The sequence below is a fragment of the Eretmochelys imbricata genome, chromosome 18, assembly GCF_965152235.1.
Source record: "Eretmochelys imbricata isolate rEreImb1 chromosome 18, rEreImb1.hap1, whole genome shotgun sequence".
NCBI lineage: Eukaryota > Metazoa > Chordata > Testudines > Cheloniidae > Eretmochelys > Eretmochelys imbricata.
The window spans coordinates 6,927,342-6,945,696 of record NC_135589.1 but is presented as its reverse complement, the minus strand read 5'-3'; the positions used below and the strand labels follow the sequence as shown (position 1 = coordinate 6,945,696).

Here is an 18,355-nt window from a genome sequence, read left to right as displayed (position 1 = left end):
CCCTACTAGCAGATATAACTAGCAGATGAGAAATAAAATCCCAGGGAGGGAGAGGAATTGTTTATAGTGCCTATGAGGGTATAATTAGGATTAATTGCCCCACTGAGAAGGTCAGCTCACATGAGGAATAGTCTCCAAGGGGAGATGGTGGAAGCCTCAGTAAGTCATTTAAAACCAGGCTTCATGGCACACTGGGCAAACAGTGAACAGAACCATCCTGCACTGGCTGAGTAGAATGGACTAGATAATAACCTGCCTGGCCCCCAAGAGTGGCATGGTCAGCGTCAAGGGGACTAATTGGGCGGATCACAGAAGAGAGAGAGAGAGTGTTCCATAACTGTACATATGAAGTATAGATGGATGGACACACAGAGTTCTAGATAGTGTGTGTCAGTAGTTGGGCAGCTAAAGCAAAGGAGGGGAAGTCAGGAGTGGACTTTGTCTCTGCCACAGAAGTGGGTTACCCCCTGCGTAACCGTGGGCAAGCCCAGTCCTCTGCTTGTGCCTCAGTTTCTCATCTGTAAACCGGGGGCGCTGGAGTGTGTCTAATACCCTGGGGCGTCCTCCCAGCTCAGTCCTGCCGCAGGCGGGCTCTTACCAGGGCTCAGAATCGGTGCCGGGACCGGGAGACCCTCTGCGGGTCATGATCTGGGGGCGTCGTGGCAGCTGACCTGGCGTCCTGGGTAAAGACAGGACCCTGACCCGAGACGACGCCCGGGCAGAGAGAAACTACAACTCCCAGCCGCCCCTGCGCGGCCGAGCCCCGCCCCGCTGACCCGCCAGCTGCGGCTCCTTTGTGTCTCCGAAGCAGAGGGGCCGGGGCGGCGCGCGCGGGTTCGGCTCCCGGGGGGCGCCGGGTGCTGCTGATGCGCGCAGCCGAGGCCGCCATGAGCGAAGGTGAGTGGGGGCTCGGGTGTGGCTGCAAGCTCCGGGCCGTGCACAGGAGCCCCCGAGGCCAGGCGGGGCGGCTGCGGGCAGGGCGCTCTCCCGGGCGGGCTGGAGCCCTGCTCTTGCTGCGAGGGGGGAGCTGAGCCGCAGGGGAAGGAAGTTGCGTTGGCCCCAGCTAGGGTAAGAGCCGGCGCCCCGGGGGGGGCTGTTCTGTGCATCCCTCTCGCGCTGCTATTCCGGAGCAGGGCGCTACGGGCATCGCACGCCCCCAAAGCCTGGGCTCTGCAAAGCTGGGGACGCTGCTGCTGGGATTGACAAGGATGCTGGAGCCAGACGGATCTTGGGGCGCAGCTGGTGGGATGCTTCTGGGGAGCGGTGGGAGGCAGTGTGGAGAAAGTGGGGTAACCGCCTACTGTGAGCGTGGGGGCGGGGAGATGAATAACCTCCAAGCTATGTGAGTCCGTTCTGATTCTCTCCTCCCAGCCCATCCTGCCCCACTTACTGGGGCCTTGGCTGGCTTGGTTTGGGGTTGTTTGATGTGCAAACAGTTGTGAGCCGTTGGGAACAAGCTGTATCTGTCCCTGCCAAAGAGGAGAATCGGTTTCATTCACACACACCTGCCTCCACCCCTGGGGCTCTGGCAGTCTGCTCTTTGAATGATCTATTTGTCTCTTCCCACCCCCAAAGCTTTCTTAAGATGGGCAGTTTGGACCTGCCCCATGACACGGTCCCTCTCAGGGGAGCAGGCTGCTTTGGGGGGTAGCCGTTTGTGGGGGCAGGAGGACTCACGCCACAGCGTTACCCAGGTCACGGAGATGGCACGCACCTGTTTGGTGGTTTGTGTTTCTGGGGCTGCTCCACTCAACAGCCCTCCCTTGCCAAACTGGGGAGCAGGGAACATTCAGGTCCCTTGGGCTGCGCTGAGTCTCCAACACACCTCTGATCAGCAAACTTATTTCCCAGGTACTGTCTTGTCCCATCCCTTGCGTGTCTTAGACCAGGGGTTGTCCAGCTTATGGCTTAGAGGCTCCCTATCCCCTTTACAATCACCCATTGTCCTTGGGGCTGCTGTCGAAGTCGCTTAGGCACCAGACTGACATTAGGGAAGTCTTGATGTATCTTTAGCTGTGTTTGACTGTGCGTTCGCAGCCCCTGGAGGGAAAGGAGCCCGCCAGGGATCTAGAGAGCGTTCTGCAGCTAGTCTTCAGTTGATAACCTAGGATCTACCACCCTGGAGTCTCTCTTCTCGAGTTGTAAATTGCTCCTGAGAGCAAAAGGGGAGGTGGCAGCTGAGTCCTGGAGTTGAGAAGTGTGACCCTCGCTGGGCGGCTTAGCACTTACTCTTTAAAAAAGGGGGTCTAATAGCATGGAGGTGACCCCCAGCGCACTGTTTGTGATCAGGCGCAGCACTGCCGGTGAGCCACTACCTCAGTTTCCCCTCACCCAGGGTATAAACAAGTCCAAGCAGGCCTTTCAAGTAGTAAAGAGCACCCTCTTTGGAAGGTGTTGTTTATTTAACCAAAAAGGGCAACAGGAAAACAAACAGAAGCTTCCATCAGCTACCCCATCAGGAGTTCTCTGCCAGTGGTTTGATCAGTCTGATCTCCCCTCACTAGCCCTGGAGCCCTCTCACGCCGAATTCCCTGCCTGGAGCTTGGGCCTCTGTGCATTCGGCCGGATGCCAGTCTTGCCCAGACAGTGCGCCACTCTTTGCTGAGCCAGGACATCCCACACCCAGTTCATTCTCCTGGGCTCTCTAGTGCCTTGCCTGGCTGCAGTGTGTTCTGGGCCTGTTCCTCTGCCTGTGAGACTCGCTCTCCAGGGAGATGCCACTGGGAGCAGCATCCGCCTTCCAGCCTGAGCCCTGCTAAGCCTTTATTAGGCCCAGACGCTCGTTACCTAATTAACTGTCACCCAGCTATGTAGGCAAGTAGTCACAGGGGGATCTGGGTTGGCTCATTCTCCTTAGTGGAGACTGTCATTGGTAGGCTGACCCCCCCCCCCCCCGCCCCCATGACAGCGGGCAGTCTAGCTAGAAATGATCCAGGAAGGTGGCTTCTAACGCATGTACAGCTTAGTCTACAGTTAAGTGTGCCAGGTGCACTGAACACACTTTTGCTGGCGATACAGTATAGCTGTCCTGGCAAAGCCTTCCCAGTATAGCCCTGGTTTTATGCCAGTCTCCCAAACTGGCATAAGCTGTACCAGTATAAGCGCTCAGAACTATATAACCGCATCCTTGCTCGGAGGGGTTTGATGGTTCAACTATCAACTGTCCTGATCGAATCATACTGGGCAGAACCTACCTAGTGTGGACAGGGCTTACCCAGGTGAATACACTGCAGCTGCGGGCTTTAGGAATGCTGAAGAAAACCAGATTTGTTTGCTGCTTTCTGTTTTAAAGGGCCACTGCCAACTTTCTTTTTTTTCCCCCCACTGGGTTTTTTAAAAATTCCAGTATCTGACAGAGCCCTCCTATAAATAGCGAGTCCTGGAACTTTTTAAACATGCTCTCCAAAGAGAGAGCTAAGGCCCTGATCCCGCAAAGACTTGAACACCGGACCTCTCACTGCCCGAAGTGAAGCACCTGCATAAGGCTCTTGGGATGGTGGCCTGAGTAGACAGGAAGCAGCGAAACTGATGGTAAAGTTCTGTCAAATGCACTGAGGTAACAGCCTGGAAACAAATCATGTCAGTTTCATAGATTTCCCCCGCCTCCCCCAGGCCTGAGCGGTTCATTATGATCTTCTAGTCTGACTTCCTGCATAACATAGGCCAGAGAATTTACCCTGTGAAATTAAGGGTGCCCCCTTTAAATCTGAATTTTCTTATGCTGATCACGGAGGCATTGATAATATATGGTAAATGACCTCTGGATCAGCGAGCCCTTTCGCTTCTGTTGCACTGGAAGCATTCACTCCGTTTTACATAAAAGTACATAAAACAGGGTTCCTGCCCAAAGCGGAGCCGCTCCCCAGGGTCAGACTGAATGCACCATTCTGCAAAAACTCCTACCTGGCGGTCATGAACCTCAGTCAGAATTTCCTCTTTGCAAGAGGAATCAAAACCAATAATGAACGTAAAGTTCCCCTTAGAGAAGTTCCGTGTGCGGCAGAGTAAACAGCTGGTCAGGGTTATTCTGGGGTTCCGCCTGCCGCCCCACTCCCTATACCAACTGACTTTGGCAGAACTGAAATCTTGTAACGTACTACTTCTCGACTTCATAATGGGTTTCAGTTCTTAGTTTCCGCAGGGCACATCAGAACAGTGATGTGAGAAGGTAAATGATTTGCATAGATGCCTGTATGGTAATAGACTATGTGCATTAATATTGTTATAAGAAAGGGACACGGTGAGCGTGGATTTGTCTTTCTGTTGTTCTAAATGAGCCAGTCAAATGCACTGTGAGTGAATAAACTGCTACGTACTGGCGAGATCCTGAAAGTTCCCCACAATGACATTAATCCAGTCGAGACTCTGGTGAGTAAATGAATGTGCCTTGCAAGTGATTGGGATGAATTTGCTGCTCCTGGGAATGAGAGGAGCTGATAGCACTGGTAGGGACCAGCTGGTTACTCTGCCGCACACGGAACTTCTCTAAGGGGAACTTTACGTTCATTATTGGTTTTGATTCCTCTTGCAAAGAGGAAATTCTGACTGAGGTTCATGACCGCCAGGTAGGAGTTTTTGCAGAATGGTGCATTCAGTCTGACCCTGGGGAGCAGCTCCGCTTTGGGCAGGAACCCTGTTCTATGTACTTTTATGTAAAACGGAGTGAATGTTTCCAGTGCAACAGAAGCGAAAGGGCTCGCTGATCCAGAGGTCATTTACCATATATTATCAATGCCTCCGTGATCAGCATAAGAAAATTCAGATTTAAAGGGGCCACCCTTAATTTCACAGGGTGTTACTAATGACAGGTCCTGTATAAACTTCCCAGGTGGTGCTTGACCAGTGCATCTCAGTGCTCAGCTGCCGGGCCCATCCTGTGGGCGCTAGTGCTGCCAAACGGTGTGATGGCTTTTATGACGTGGGTAAAATCCGTGACACATTAGATAAATCTAAATTTGTGCCATTTCTAACTCAAGAGGGGCCAATAGCTAACAGCCAGCGTTCACTTCATGTTCTGTAAGCGGTACAGCTCTGACTCCTCCATGCTGAATCCAACTGCCTGACAGCACTTATCACAGACATATTGTCTTTACCAGCCTTAGCCGGTGACCCCAGCCCCCCGCCTTAGTTCAGCGGGCTAAGAACATCCATTTATTCCTTTAAGGAGACAAAACTTTAAGGAGATTGTCACACCAGCTGGAGCTGACATTCACTTGTTAACATGACATTATTAACAAAAGAAGATCGGACTTTGAGTTCACGGATAAGAGAGCAAGTTAGAAATGGTTACCGGCAAATAAAAGTGAAATCACACATCTAAAACTTCAGTCTAACAAGCTTTGGTTCAATGCTTTGTCCAAGATGACTTGTCTCACCCACGGTCTTCCTGCAAGACGGTGTGAATCCCTCCTTGGTCGGGATCTCTTCCAAAGGCCCAAAGATGCTGGTTCCTTTGGCTTCTTAGGTAAAAGAGAGAACTTGGCGTTCTCTGCCTCTTTCTTTTATAGGCCGTTGACTCTTTGAAATGGGTTTTTCTGAAAGATGCCCCCATGGTCAAATTCCTACCAGACTCCGTGTCGCCCCTCTCACGGCTTGAATGAAAGAAGGCTCCCTGCTCTCTTCCCCCACCTGTGTTTGCTGAAATGCAAATTCTTTGAAAGAAGGCTCCCTGCCATCTCCCCCGCACACACCCCCCCCCCCCCCCGCCCTCCTGCTGCCGTGATGGTAATGGCCCTGTTCTCTACATAGGTATAAACTGACGTAAACACTCATTCCTTTGTTCAGGCTGGGCATGTTTAACAACTTTGCCTAGACAGGGCTGCCTGGGTTTAGACAAGTAACATCCTACAGGGGGAATTTATAACTTCACATATAATGTTGCTACCTATGCATTTCACCGTGATCTCATTGACCAGGGTGGTGGTAGTTTTCAAATGAGACCTCACAAGGTATATTTTGTATGAAGACTATCACAATGGTGTGTAGGGTGTGGATACAGGGTGCTTTGGGGTGCAAGCAGGGATCAGCATGTTCTGAAAATCCAGGCCTCCTTCACAGTGTCTAAACTTGCGATCCAGAATTCTTAGTCTTGGAAATCTTGGCTGTAGCCTGGAGTTGAGCTGGTCCTCTTCTTGTGTGCCTGCCTGCATGTTACTCAGAACATCTGCAGTAGGGATCACGTGTTTCTACAGCACAATCTCTAGCCCCTGGTCCAGCGGTTAGGGTAGAATTTGGGAGACCTCGATTTGAGTCCCTGATCTGCCACAAACTCTCTCGGTGACCTTGGGCAAGTCACTTAGTCTCTTTGTGGCTCAGTTCCCCATCTGTGCAGTGGGAATAACTGTGCCTTGCCTCACCGGGTTGGTGTGAGAACAAATGTATTAAAGACCAAGGCACCCATATCCTATGGTGATGGGTGCCTTCTCCCTTACATAGCTAGAACATACTGTATCATTCTAATGGAAATAGGAAAGATCTTGTTTTAGCTGGTGAAACCGAGGGGGAGCCTAGGTTTCAGCTCAACCAGCCAAACTGAGGAATAACTCCAACTTGCCCTGTTTACACTAAGATTCTACAGCATGAGACCAATCATGGTGCAAACCCCCTCACTTTCCCTAGTGTAGACAAGGCCATTGAGTCGTCTGTTTTAGAGGGAGGAAGTGACCGGTTCCTGCATGGCTCAGATGCAGGATCACAGTCCTGGTCTTGACGTCCTTCTGTTTGAGCAGATGGCTGTGTGAAGTACGACAAGACCGGCAGGTGTCTTCTTTCAGCAGCAGATGCATGGGTGTAGCTGCGCCACGGGGATGAAAGGAAACTGCTCACATATCGTCGTTGTCCTTGTGTTCTTTCCAAAATAAACAGTGTGGTTAATTTTGACCTCCGGCTCAAGTGCTGTAGCTTTCTGTATCTAAGAGTGAAGCCTAATGGCCTGGGAAAAGCTTGAATTGCTACAAAGCTCAGCAGATCATCTGGTTAACGGTGCTGTGAATTCATTTTCCCCCACCCCCACCCCAAGTCAGGGTCTTTGTCCTAATAGCCAAAGCCCTCGCTTGGGTTTGGCCAATGCTTTCACTCTGGAACCAAGACGGCCACGTTCCACTGGAACAATGAAGCCGATTGTGGAGACGCACGGGGCAGGACATGCCTCTTGCCGCTGTTGTTTCAGGCTCTCTGCAAACTCTTGCGTCAGATCTGCTTGGTTCGTGTTCTCCAGGTTTTCTTCTCGCCATAAGGGTGAGAGGTGAGATTCTGGAGCACAGAGGAATGAAATACACATGGGTCCTGGCCTTGAGCCTGTGCAGTAGCCCCCAGATCTGTTGCAGAGGGGGAGGGTAACGTTCAGGCCTGCCCTGCAGGTAACGGTCGTGTTGATTCAGAAGGGGGCGCTCTTACCTCTGAATCAGTACAGAGCCAGTGGCTCAGCGCAGGGCTGGTGCGCTCTGCCGTAGGACCCATCTGTGGGATAATGCACAGACAAGGTCCCAACCACTTGTGTTTGTCTGAGATCCCACAGCCCTCTCCTCTCAAGAACTGGCTGAATTGCATCTCTGGTTACTGCATTCTGGGTGGTACCTAAACTTCCCCTTTACTTTTAGCTGGTTAAGATATTCCTCCCTTTCTCCCACAGTGTATGTTGCTGGTTAAAACCAGGCCATGTTCCAGCTGTGAGCTGACATGACAGAGCAGCATCTCGGGGTTTGGATCTTGCAAATAGACGACATTACCCGACTTGCCCAGCAGGAGAGAAATGTTCTTGAAGGCCGTGCCACCAGCCCCCTGTCTTGCTGTGCCACCTAACCCAGTACTTCTGTTTTGAACAACCCTTCCTGCATCTGAGGATCTCCAAGCACTTTGCAAACGTGCAAGAATTAAAGCCTCCCACCCCCAAGGCAATTATTACCCTCCCCCCTTCTGTGAAATAGGGATCTCTCTCTGTGCCTCGGTGTCATGAAAGATCAGGCAGCAAGCTTGTGTTTAGAGCTGGGAACAGAGCCCAGATCTCTTGATTTGCAGCCCTGGGGCTTTAAGCACGCAGGCGTTCTCCGTCCCCGCTCTGCCTATGAGAAGAGGCAGCCCTTTCTCGAGGCGGGTGCTCCATTGCCCTTGGAGAGCCCCTGGGCCGAGCCCAGCCCTAGGAGTGTGAGATGCCCTGGGCATGCTCTGTTGGGACTTCCCTTCCCCAGTGACACTGCAGGTCCCACCCTAAACATGACCCGAACTGCCTCTTGTGTGCCAGCCCTGCCTATTGCCCCTCCTCTAATGGGCAATCGTGCCCCCTCCCACTTCCCGCTAAACACCTCCCCTGTGCCTGACCCATCCAGCTGCCGCTTGACCCATCCGGCTGCCCTGCGCCCAGGTGCTGTACGTGGGCTGCGCACGACCGGAGCCCCTGCCCTCAGGCGGGACTCGGCCTGCCTTAGCCCCAGCCCGCCTTTGGGCACGTCGTGGAAGCACAAGAAAGAAGCCCGAGAACTAAGCTGCCCAGAAGTGGGTTCTCCGGACCCAGCACCCTGTGCGGCCCTGCAGTCACGCTCCCCTCTGTGGCAGCTGTTTTGCAGGCCGTGCTACGTGGAAACTGTGAGATCAGCAAACAAAGTGACCCCAGTTTATTTTTAAGGAAGGCTTTTTAAAAAAAAAAAAAAAAAAAAAAAGCCCAGCTTTGCAGCGTCCCGAGTTTCCAGCATTGACCAAGGCAGAACGGTTTCTCGGCCGCGCTCCATATGTTCTCCTGCTCAGTCCTTAATGCGAGAGCAAAAGGGAAGTAAGTTACAGGCAGAAGGTCACACGCGTACATAGCTGCCTAGGGTTTCCCGCAATACTGTGGGATGTTTGTGAAACATCCCTAAGTAACAGCAGCTGCTTCTGTTAAAGTGCCGGCTCCGTCCGCAGTTATTCTTGGGGCTGGCAGATGTGCGTTTCCTTGGGTCCGGGTCCAAGTGACGCCTAACCAGTTATTCCTTCCAAAGGATCTAATTATCCTCGGTGATCCTTGTCTGAGGCTCATTTGCTTGTGAAACATCTGTCGGGGAGCTTCCCGCAAAGTGCCTCTGGAGCCTTCGGAATCCTTGGCGAAGTGGAATCGGACCCTGGCCACGCCGCTGCTTCCCATCGTTACCTATGAGCCTTTGCTGTGATCAACTGACGCGAGTCTCCTTGTCTGGCCTGTACCTAACTGAGGCCCACAGCCAGAGGTTTGGGCGTGTTGATCTAGGTGGAGGGCTCTAGGTTCTGGTGGTGTTAATTCAACACTTCCCTTTGCCTAGCATTGGGCCGTCTGCTTTGAAGTGCCCCCTGCCCAGGAATCCGGAGTCCAGAACTTGCAGAGTTAAACCTTTCACACTTGTCTCATGCACTAATTAACTTGAGGGGAGTTTTTCTCTCACGCCAGGCCTGACCCTGGTTGGTGACGAGGTTATCTAAAGAGCCATCCAAGTGCAAGCAGTAATAAAGCCAAAAGTGCTCCAGCGGGTGTGAGTCTGGATGAGCCTGGCTCAGTAGAGTTAAGCTCCTGCAGTTATAACGAGTAGCAGCGTAGCGGGTGATGCTCTGATCCTTTCTAATCCAGTGGCATGAGGCTGGCAGTGCAACTACACCAAGTCTGGAGGCATCACGGGGCCTAGTCTCAAGACCGACATGCTGTCCTTTATTGTAAGGATCTGCACGACGATTGGGTGAGACAGTGTGGTCGTTTTATTGGTAGAGTTGGGGGCTGAACCAGGGCCGGGACAGCTGGGATTTCCAAAGGGATGTAGGGGAATTAGGCACCCAAGTCCCTTTGCTTTCTTATTCTGCCCAAGGCTTTGGCGCCGTTCAGGGACAGGGTTTAAAGTCGTGTCTGCGCAGTAAGGTGGAACTAACCAGCGTGGCTAAGGTGGTGTTTTAAGCCTTGTCTGCACTAGGGGATTCTTACAGAAATTCCCCACCGTCATTATCTCAGGAGCGGCCGCAACATAGGGAGCTCATTGAGTAATACACGGTGTGGGCTTTCTTCATAGACCAAGCTGCCCAGTAGAGGGCACCCTTCTGCTGAAACAGACAGGGAATTTTGGCTTCTCTGGCCCTTTAACTTCCACTTGTGGGAAGGGAGAGACCTTGGTTTTAAGTCTCTGCTGAACCTCAACAACTAGGTTGGAAGGACTTGTTTGTAATCAGAGGGCTTGTGCTATGTGACCCACGAAAAGGAATGGGAGGGGGGCGAAAGAACCTCTTTGCTCTCCATGCAGGCTGCCCACGCTGGGGGTTACGAAGTGGATAGGGAAAGTGGGCTACCCCCTGCACTGGAGCAATGAGTGGGTAAAGCCTTCGCTCCGCCTACTCCACATTGCAGTCCCTGCAGCAGAGCTGTTGTGGAGTGGGACGTGAGCAGTGCGGGGGGAAAGGAGGGACATGGCTTAGTATCCCCCACTCCAGAGCAAGTGGAAAGCAGACACCAAATGATTATTTGTATTGCAGTGGGGCCTAGGAGCACTAGCCATAGGGCAGGCCCCCATTGTGCTAGGCACTGTACGAGCACAGAACAAAACGCTGCCTGCCCCAAAGAGCTGAGAGTCACAATTTGGGCCTTGCTCCTGGGTCCGTCCAGCTGCATGCTGCCCCTTGCGCTGGGCAGATTGCACCATTACTATCCCCAAACGATTGTCAGTGGCGGACAGTTTATCCCTCCACCCACGGAGGACAGGAACACTAAATTCCATGTTAAGTCAGACAAACAGAGAAAGGGAGAGTTAAACATTTGCTGGGTGGCCTGTATCAGCCCCAGTTGTTCTCTTTGGACTGTTGCTTACCTGATAAGGAGAAGGGAATGTGCTGAAATAACTGAATTGCTTTTTATCTCTGCTCCTGCCTTGGTTAGGCTTTAAAACGAGTGAGTGTTTGGGTTTTATGAACTTCCTGCTAGCGCAAAGATCTGTTCACTAGCCCCACCTGGGAAGTAAACAGCCGTGTCTGTCAGATGTTCCCATACTATGATTTCAGACAAGGCGTACAAATGTAGCTAGGAAGAGCTAGGAACAAAGCTGAAATTGACACTCCTGTTGGTAGAGGAATAACTCTTCCCCCACCACCCCCCGAAGTACTGCTGGAAATTACAGGCCCCACATGAGTGTCTGAGCGCCTCGCCAGCTATGAAGTTTATTCTTTCACCGCCCCCTGCGTGAGATGGGAGTTTTATTATCCCATTTTAGAGGTGAAGCCAACTCACGGGGAGCGTAGGGGCCAGATTTTTAAAGGTATTTAGGTGCTTAATTCCCATTGATTTCCATGGGCATTAGGTGCCTCCGTATCTTCAAAAATTTGGCCCTCAGTGTCTTGCCGGAGATCACACGGGAACTCAGTGGCAGAGACAGGACCTGAAACCAGATCTTGCATCCCTCCCCACTCCAGGTCTGGTGCTGTAATCCCACAGCCCCCTTTCCTCCTTGTTCCTTTGACTCAGAAACAGAGGCCTTCCAGCTATGCTAAGGAAGAGTTTCTGGTAAGTTTCATTGCGTGTGAATGTGCCCCTGGAGGAGAGCCTGATCTCTCTCATGCATTCATGGATCTCTCCCCTTCTCCCCCCATTCCCACTGCACCCTGATTTTCCACCTCTCTCTCTGCACACAGGGCATGGGGCTACCGAACTGGGGACACCCGAGAATGCTTGCTTCACAAACAACCTGACCAGGCCTAACTTCTAGAACAACGAGCGTTTCTAACCTCCGGGGGTGGCTGCATACCCTCCAGCTGAAATTTGCGCTTGATTCATCCCGGTCGCTCTCGTACCCTGTGTTCCCTTTGTGCTGGGGTGCCGCTGGTCCTTCCGTCATCCCGACAATGCTGCGTTTTGTGTGGCCTCCCACAAACGAGGGCTGCTGATAGCAAGCCCAGCCCTTTACATTCTCTCTCAAAAAGCAAGCGCTGGGTGCATCTCGCGTCTCCTGCCTACCCCTGGCTCTCGCCATCTTCTCCAGCAACAAATGGAAACAGAGTCGTTCCCCTTGGGATACTTAAAATTCTAGGTGGTCACATGGCAGCAGGTGCAATCTCAGGTACTGGTGCTGCCCGAAGGACTTCCCGCTGAGCGAAGATCATCTGGCATGGATTGGGAGAGGAGAGGGAACTTGAGAGTTAATGTCTTAAAAAAAAAAAAAAAGGGGGGGGTGACTCTTATTTTAAATTAGGGTGCTTTAAAACCCATTTATCTGGAACGCCCACATATGGAGGAAGGGGATGCCAGAGCCTAAAGGCTAATCTTTTGTTTAGAGCCTGGCACTGGGAGTGGGGAGATCTGGATTCTGTTCCCAGCTGTGACCGTCCCTTCCCTCTCTGTGTCTTAATGTCCCTCTCTGTAAAATCTATTTTAGGTCCCATGCAGCCTCCATTGCCATAGAATCTGAGCATCTCATGATCTTGAATGGATTTATTCTCTCCAGCAGAGTCTTTGTAAAAGCGATGCTGTCATTTGACCGCTTGGGATACTTGCATTTCACTGTACTAAGCGACCAGAGTGCACCCAGATTTGTTCCCAGCTACAGCAGCAGCCGCCTCTCCTAGGGAAGTGCAAAATCAAGAGTCAGTGGATACAAACCCTGGGGCCAGCCCCTGCAAATGCTTCCTGGGTTTGGTGCCATCCACTGGGAATTTGCCCTACTGACTCATCCCTAGAAGTGTGCACAAAGCAGGGCCCACAGATTGGACACTGGCGACCTTGCACATGTAACAATTTGCATGGCGTGTGATCCATCTCTCCCTAGCAGTGGGCCCACATAGCGGATAACAGCCTACTTCTGCTACCAGCTCAGGTCTGTGCATTGGTTCTACAGGTGACAAAACCAGCTCTACTCAGGAAATCTGTTTTGCAGAAAGAATATCCTTATAACTGCAGAAAAGCAAGCCCACACAGAGGTCACAAGGCGTGGTCACTCCTGCACGCTATCAGGAAGAACTAGTTCAAGAGGGAATCTGATGCTTAGGGCAGTTAGTCACTTAATAAAGGCAGGGTTTTTAATGCATTTTCCCTGTATTCATAGAATCGTAGGACTGGAAGGGTCTTTGAGAGGTCTTCTAGTCCAGTCCCCTGCACTCATGACAGGACTAAGTATTCTACCATCCCTGGCAGGTGGTTGTCTGACCTGCTCTTAAAAATCTCCAATGATGGAGATTCCACAACCTCCCTAGGCAATTTATTCCAGTGCTTCACCACCCTGACAGGTAGGAAGTTTTTCCTAACGTCCAACCTAAACCGCCCTTGCTGCAATTTAAGCCTGTTGCATCTTGTCCTAGCCTCAGAGGTTAAGGAGAACAATTTTTCTCCCTCCTCCTTGTAACAACCTTTTATGTACTTGAAAACTGTTCTCCTGTCCCCTTTTTCTTCTCTTCTCCAGACTAAACAAACCCAATTTTTTCAATCGTTCCTCATAGCTCATGTTTTCTAGACTTTTAATCATTTTTGTTGCTCTTCTCTGGACTTTTTCCAGTTTGTCCACCTCTTTCCTGAAATGTGGCCCCCAGAACTGGACACAACACTCCAGCTGAGGCCTAATCAGTGCGGAGTAGAGCAGAAAATTTACTTCTCGTGTCTTGCTTACAACGCTCCTGCTCATAGGTGCCGACTCTGTGGGTGGTAGAGCACCCATGGAGAAAAATTAGGGGGTGCTTAGCACCCACCAGCAGCCAAGCTCCCCCCTTCTGCACCCCCACTAGTGCCTCTCCTCCCCCTGTGGCCCTACTGATCACTCCTCCCCCTCCCTCCCAGCGCCTCCAGTCTTCTGCAAACAGCTGTTTCACAGCCTGCGAGGGAGGAGCGGGAGGGGGTGGAAAGAGGCGGGGAGGGAGTGGAGCAGGGACCAGGGACGGGAAGAGGTGGGGGCTTGAAAGGGGTGAAGTGGGGGTGGGGCCTGGGACAGGGGTGGAGTCGAGCACCCCCGGGTAATGGGGAAGTCAGTGTCTATGCTCCTGCTAATACATCCCAAATGTTTCCTTTTTTGCAACAGTGTTTCGCTGTTTACTCATACGTAGCTGGCGATCCACTCTGACTTTCTGCCACGCTCCTTCCTAGGCAGTCACATTGTAGTGAACGATCCCACTTTGGCAGCGAGATGCGCTCGGTCTCTGATTCCGAGAGTGAAAACCCAACAAGCGTCTCTCCTGGAAGGTCAGATTTCTATGCTGAAATCCGTGCCTAGGTAGGGTATTGGTGCTGCTCATCCACAGCTGACAGCGCAATGGAGGGGGCACTTCGCAGCTTCCCTGCGGGCATCACACCTTTGAAATCAAAGAGCCCTGGGCCTCCCTGCCCCCTCTCCTTGCCAAGGCTGTCATTAGGCAGGCTGTCAATCACTCGCCATTGTTCTGTGCTCCCCTGGCTGTGGCTAACAAAGAAGTTCTTGTTATTAGATTATTATCCACAGCCACTGTTACATGGCTCTGTGAACACACAAAGGACTTGCAAGGATGGGGGAAAAAATTGATGACGTGGAAGGGGGTGAGAATTCCCTCCCCCCTTGAGCTGTGTTTGGGCAGTAGGTGTGGTTGCTTTGTTTCATACTGGTAGTGCAGGCCTCTGAGGCGGAGCATTGTTACTGCCCGCCCCCATTCCTCCTCCCCACCCCGCCCCGAATGTTACCTGCCCTACAGCAGTGTCCATGTAAGGCAAGGCTGTGATTTCTCTGCAAGAGGACAGGAAATACCTTGGGAAAGGGGGAATCACCACCTGCTTTGAAACAGGTAAGCAGCCAGGAAGTCCTCTCTAGAATGCGCTTATTGGAAGGCAGCTGGTGTGAGGGGGAGATAAAAATGCAGGTGTGCAGGGTTAGCAGATAGCCGTGGCTTGAAGCGCTGTTACTCTAGAGATGCAGCCACATAAAAAGCATCTCGCTGTGGGCTTTTGAGGCCTGGATTTCTCAGGTCTGTTGAAACGGAAGGCCGAAAGGGACCCGGTCGGATACTGAAACAAAGCTCCTTATCTTGCCAACACCGTCTTTTTAAAAGGAAAAGACGTTTTAAAATGCTAATGTTCTCCTTCCTGTTTATGTGGAGAGGTACAGAAGCAAATTTATCACTTCCACATTCCTTTGGGTGGTCAGTTTCTAGTTAATTTCATTTGCAATTTCACATGCTTTAGCTGCAATATTTGGGTTGCAAAGGCAGCTAGGGAAGGCTTGTGTTTAAAACAATCCCTTTCTCTTTTCTCCCCCCTCCTTTTTAAATTTTAAATAGATTCAGAATACAATCATAGAACCAAAGGGTTAGAAGGGACCGCAAGGGTCATCCAGTCTAACCCCCTGACAAGATGCAGGATTTGTTGTCTAAACCATCCAAGACAGATGGTTTCAACCTTGTGTTCACGCAACTTATATGCATAGCTGACCTGCCCAAAATGTACGTATCGCAGACCCGCTCGTTCCATGGCGTTTGGTTGATAACTAATAGATCTGGAGCATGCAGTTAACCCAGCTCTCTCCCGTGCTTTTCACAAACTTTCTGGAGTCCTGCCTGTGAGGTTTGACTTTTTGATGAAACGGTTGCTCAGACTTGTTCCCTGTGAATTGGTGACATAGCCAGTAGGAAATGTTTGTAGTCAAACAACAGGAATGCGGAACAAACCGAACCAGGTTGGGTGAGTGGAGAAAGCGACCAGCTAGCTTCCCCTTGGGAGGCCAGATCTTATCAAAGAGCTCAGGGCCGGATTTCCAAGTGCTCAGCACCCACAACTGGGGGGCTGGATCTTCAAGCATGCCCAGCACCTAATGTGCACCCAGCTCCCTGGGCTCTTCAGAAAATCTAGCCATTTGTTGTGGTGCGTAAATGGGAGCTGAGTTCTGTTGTCAGATTCATAGCAACTGCCCCTCTGAATTTTAACCAGACTACGTCTACACTCGAATCTTCAAAGCGCTCCCACGGCAGCGCTTTGAAGTGCGAGTGTCGTCGCGCACAAGCGCTGGGAGAGGGCAATCCTGGTAATCCACCTCCACGAGGGGAATAGCGCCGAGTGCTCAGAGCCTGTCCTCAATAGCGCTTTAAAGCGCTCAGACTTGCTGGGCTCAGGGGGGTGATTTTTGTCACACCCCATAGCCAGCAAATTGGAGCGCTGTAAAATGTAAGTGTAGACAAGCCTTCAGTTGTAAGCTCCCTTAGAACAGACTTTCTCGCAATGGGATCTGTGAGGCCTGGTGGCAATTGGCTGCGACACCCCTTTGCTGTTCATGCAGAGAGAAGGGCGCAGGGACGTACACACAGTATAAATGTGGGACCTATTGGTGAGATGGTTCCACTTCAACTATTCAACAGAACACCCTCTCCCTGGGAAGATCTGTGTCTGTTTCCAAAGCTCACCAGTGGATTTAGCTGCATGGCCGCCACTGATAAGGATGTTGGCTGCATGACTCAGATCCCCTTGTCATCTTCGAGATGCTGAACTGTCCTTATCTTGGTGCTGCCATGTTAAGCCCTAAACTTGAGCCAGTGTGAGTCTGTCTACCTGGGCTGGGAGGCTGGCGTCCAGCTGCAGGGTAGACATGTCCTTAGGGCCATTTTCTGATCTCCTTTCTCATGCTGAATAGCCCCATCCTCCCCGAATAGTTCACCTGAAATCAAGGGGGCTGCTTTCGGAGCAAGGTACGATTCTGTCTATCAGAGTCTGGCCCTTTAGTTCCCTTTCAGTTTTATCAGCCTTCCCCTCAAACTGGGTCTCAATCTTTTAATGCACCAAAGACCCAAGTGCAATACAACAAATGAGATTTTGCACCTGTGTAGGCTCAAGGATGCTTTCGTCTTTCCCTTCTGCCTCTTTCTGAGCCTGCTCCAGAATCCGCAACCTCACACTGAAGAGTGAAATTGACCAGGTCGCCATCACCCAACTTTCATTCTATCTTCAAGGTGTATTCGTCTGTCCTGGGTACAAAAGGGGAAAGTGCCACTCTGAGGGCCATGCTGTGTAGCTAAACAAGGAAGCTAGAGTTCAAGGCTGCTGCCTCGCGGCCTCCCCCACCTGCTTCATTAAAAGATGGGTCTTAAAGCCAGGCGAGGTGGGAAATCTCCCCCCAAACTGCTCAGCTTGCTAAACACCAAATGAACAGTGCAAGAGCTGCATTGCACTGTTCATGCAAAGAGAAGGGAGAGGGGCACACGGACATGCACACTGTATAAATATGGGACCTATTTGGGAGATGGTTTCCACTTCAAAAATACAACGGGACATCCTCTCCCTTGAAACACCCTTTTCCCCTCACAGCTGCCGATGCTGTCTGGGTTTGTGTGAACACAATGAGCAAACAGCCGGCAGCAGGTGTATCTTCAGGGAGCACGCTGATGGCTCGCTTTTTGCAAATGTCCACTGGTATGGGTGGGATGGGTTTGAAAGCCATCAGCGTGTTCAGTGGAGAGCAGGTCACGGCTGCCCCTTCCCTGACGGAGCCACTGGACCAGCATCGCTCCGTGGCTCGCAGCTGGATTGGGTTACTGCACTTGACATTTCAGGAGTCTGAGGACACCAAATCCAGCCTCCGTCTGAGATTGATCCGTGGCTGCCGCCATTCCAGCTATCTGGTGCTGTCTGTCCATCACCTGGGCTCCTTGTCCCTTTGTACATAGCCCTCTCGATCAAACCCCGTCTTGTTTTACTTAGCCTCCTCCCTGGGAGCTGTCCTACATTCCCACACTTAAAGGGACAAACCAGCATGCCCTAGTTACCCTGGGGATTTGCCTAGGTTATGGCCAGCAGCAGCCAGCCTCCACTATAGCTGCACCAATGCAAACCCCTGCTCTAGTCAGAGTAGAGCCCTAGTTTAGTCCCATTTCAAGCAGGGGAAATCTGCGCTGGTATATGTAGCAGCTTTGCTTGCCTGCACCAGCTCTGACACAGCTGCTGCCTAAAGCCTGGTCTAAGCAGCAAAAACCACACACACACACTCTTCTAGCTAATACAGCTCTGCCATCAAAACCCCAGTGTAGACACAGCTCTGCTGACAGAAGAGTGCTTCGGTCGGTTCAGCTAATGTCATCTGGGACGGTAATGTGCCTACACGGACAGAAAAACTCCTCCTGTTGGCACACACTGCGTCTAAACTAGGGGCTCTGCCAGCACGGGCTCTGTAGTGTAGACGTGGCTTTAGCCTGGCGTCCCTGCATACTGGCCGTTACACAGCACTGTCCTCGCGCTAGCTCCGTGTGTTGAAATTCATGATCTTGGGTGGTAGCTCTATCCACAGCTTTCCAGGCCCAAAGGGCCTTGTAAAAGCCCCACAGCCGTGCTGGAAAAGGGTAGCTGGACGGTTCTACGTTCTTTCTCATGCTAGTTACCCACTGAAAGCTGTTGCTCTAGGACAGAGGTGGGCAAACTATGGCCCACAGGCCACATCCAGCCTGCGGGACCGTC

General features: G+C 51.7%; 1 protein-coding gene across 2 annotated transcripts in view; it reads left to right on the top strand.

Moving 5' to 3' along the window:
• Positions 1–766: 766 nt before the first annotated feature.
• ATP13A2 (ATPase cation transporting 13A2) overlaps positions 767–18,355 on the top strand; it is a 69,908-nt gene continuing 52,319 nt past the window's right edge. Inside the window, exons 1-2 of one of the 2 annotated variants that reach the window (XM_077837047.1) lie at positions 782–897; positions 11,386–11,476. Coding sequence is in view for 1 of the 2 variants with exons in the window: in XM_077837046.1 (XP_077693172.1) it covers positions 867–897 (31 nt within the window). In the remaining variant the exon portion in view is untranslated. Of the gene's footprint in view, positions 898–11,385; positions 11,477–18,355 lie in introns of both variants that reach the window. The other variant, XM_077837046.1, reaches the window with a different exon arrangement.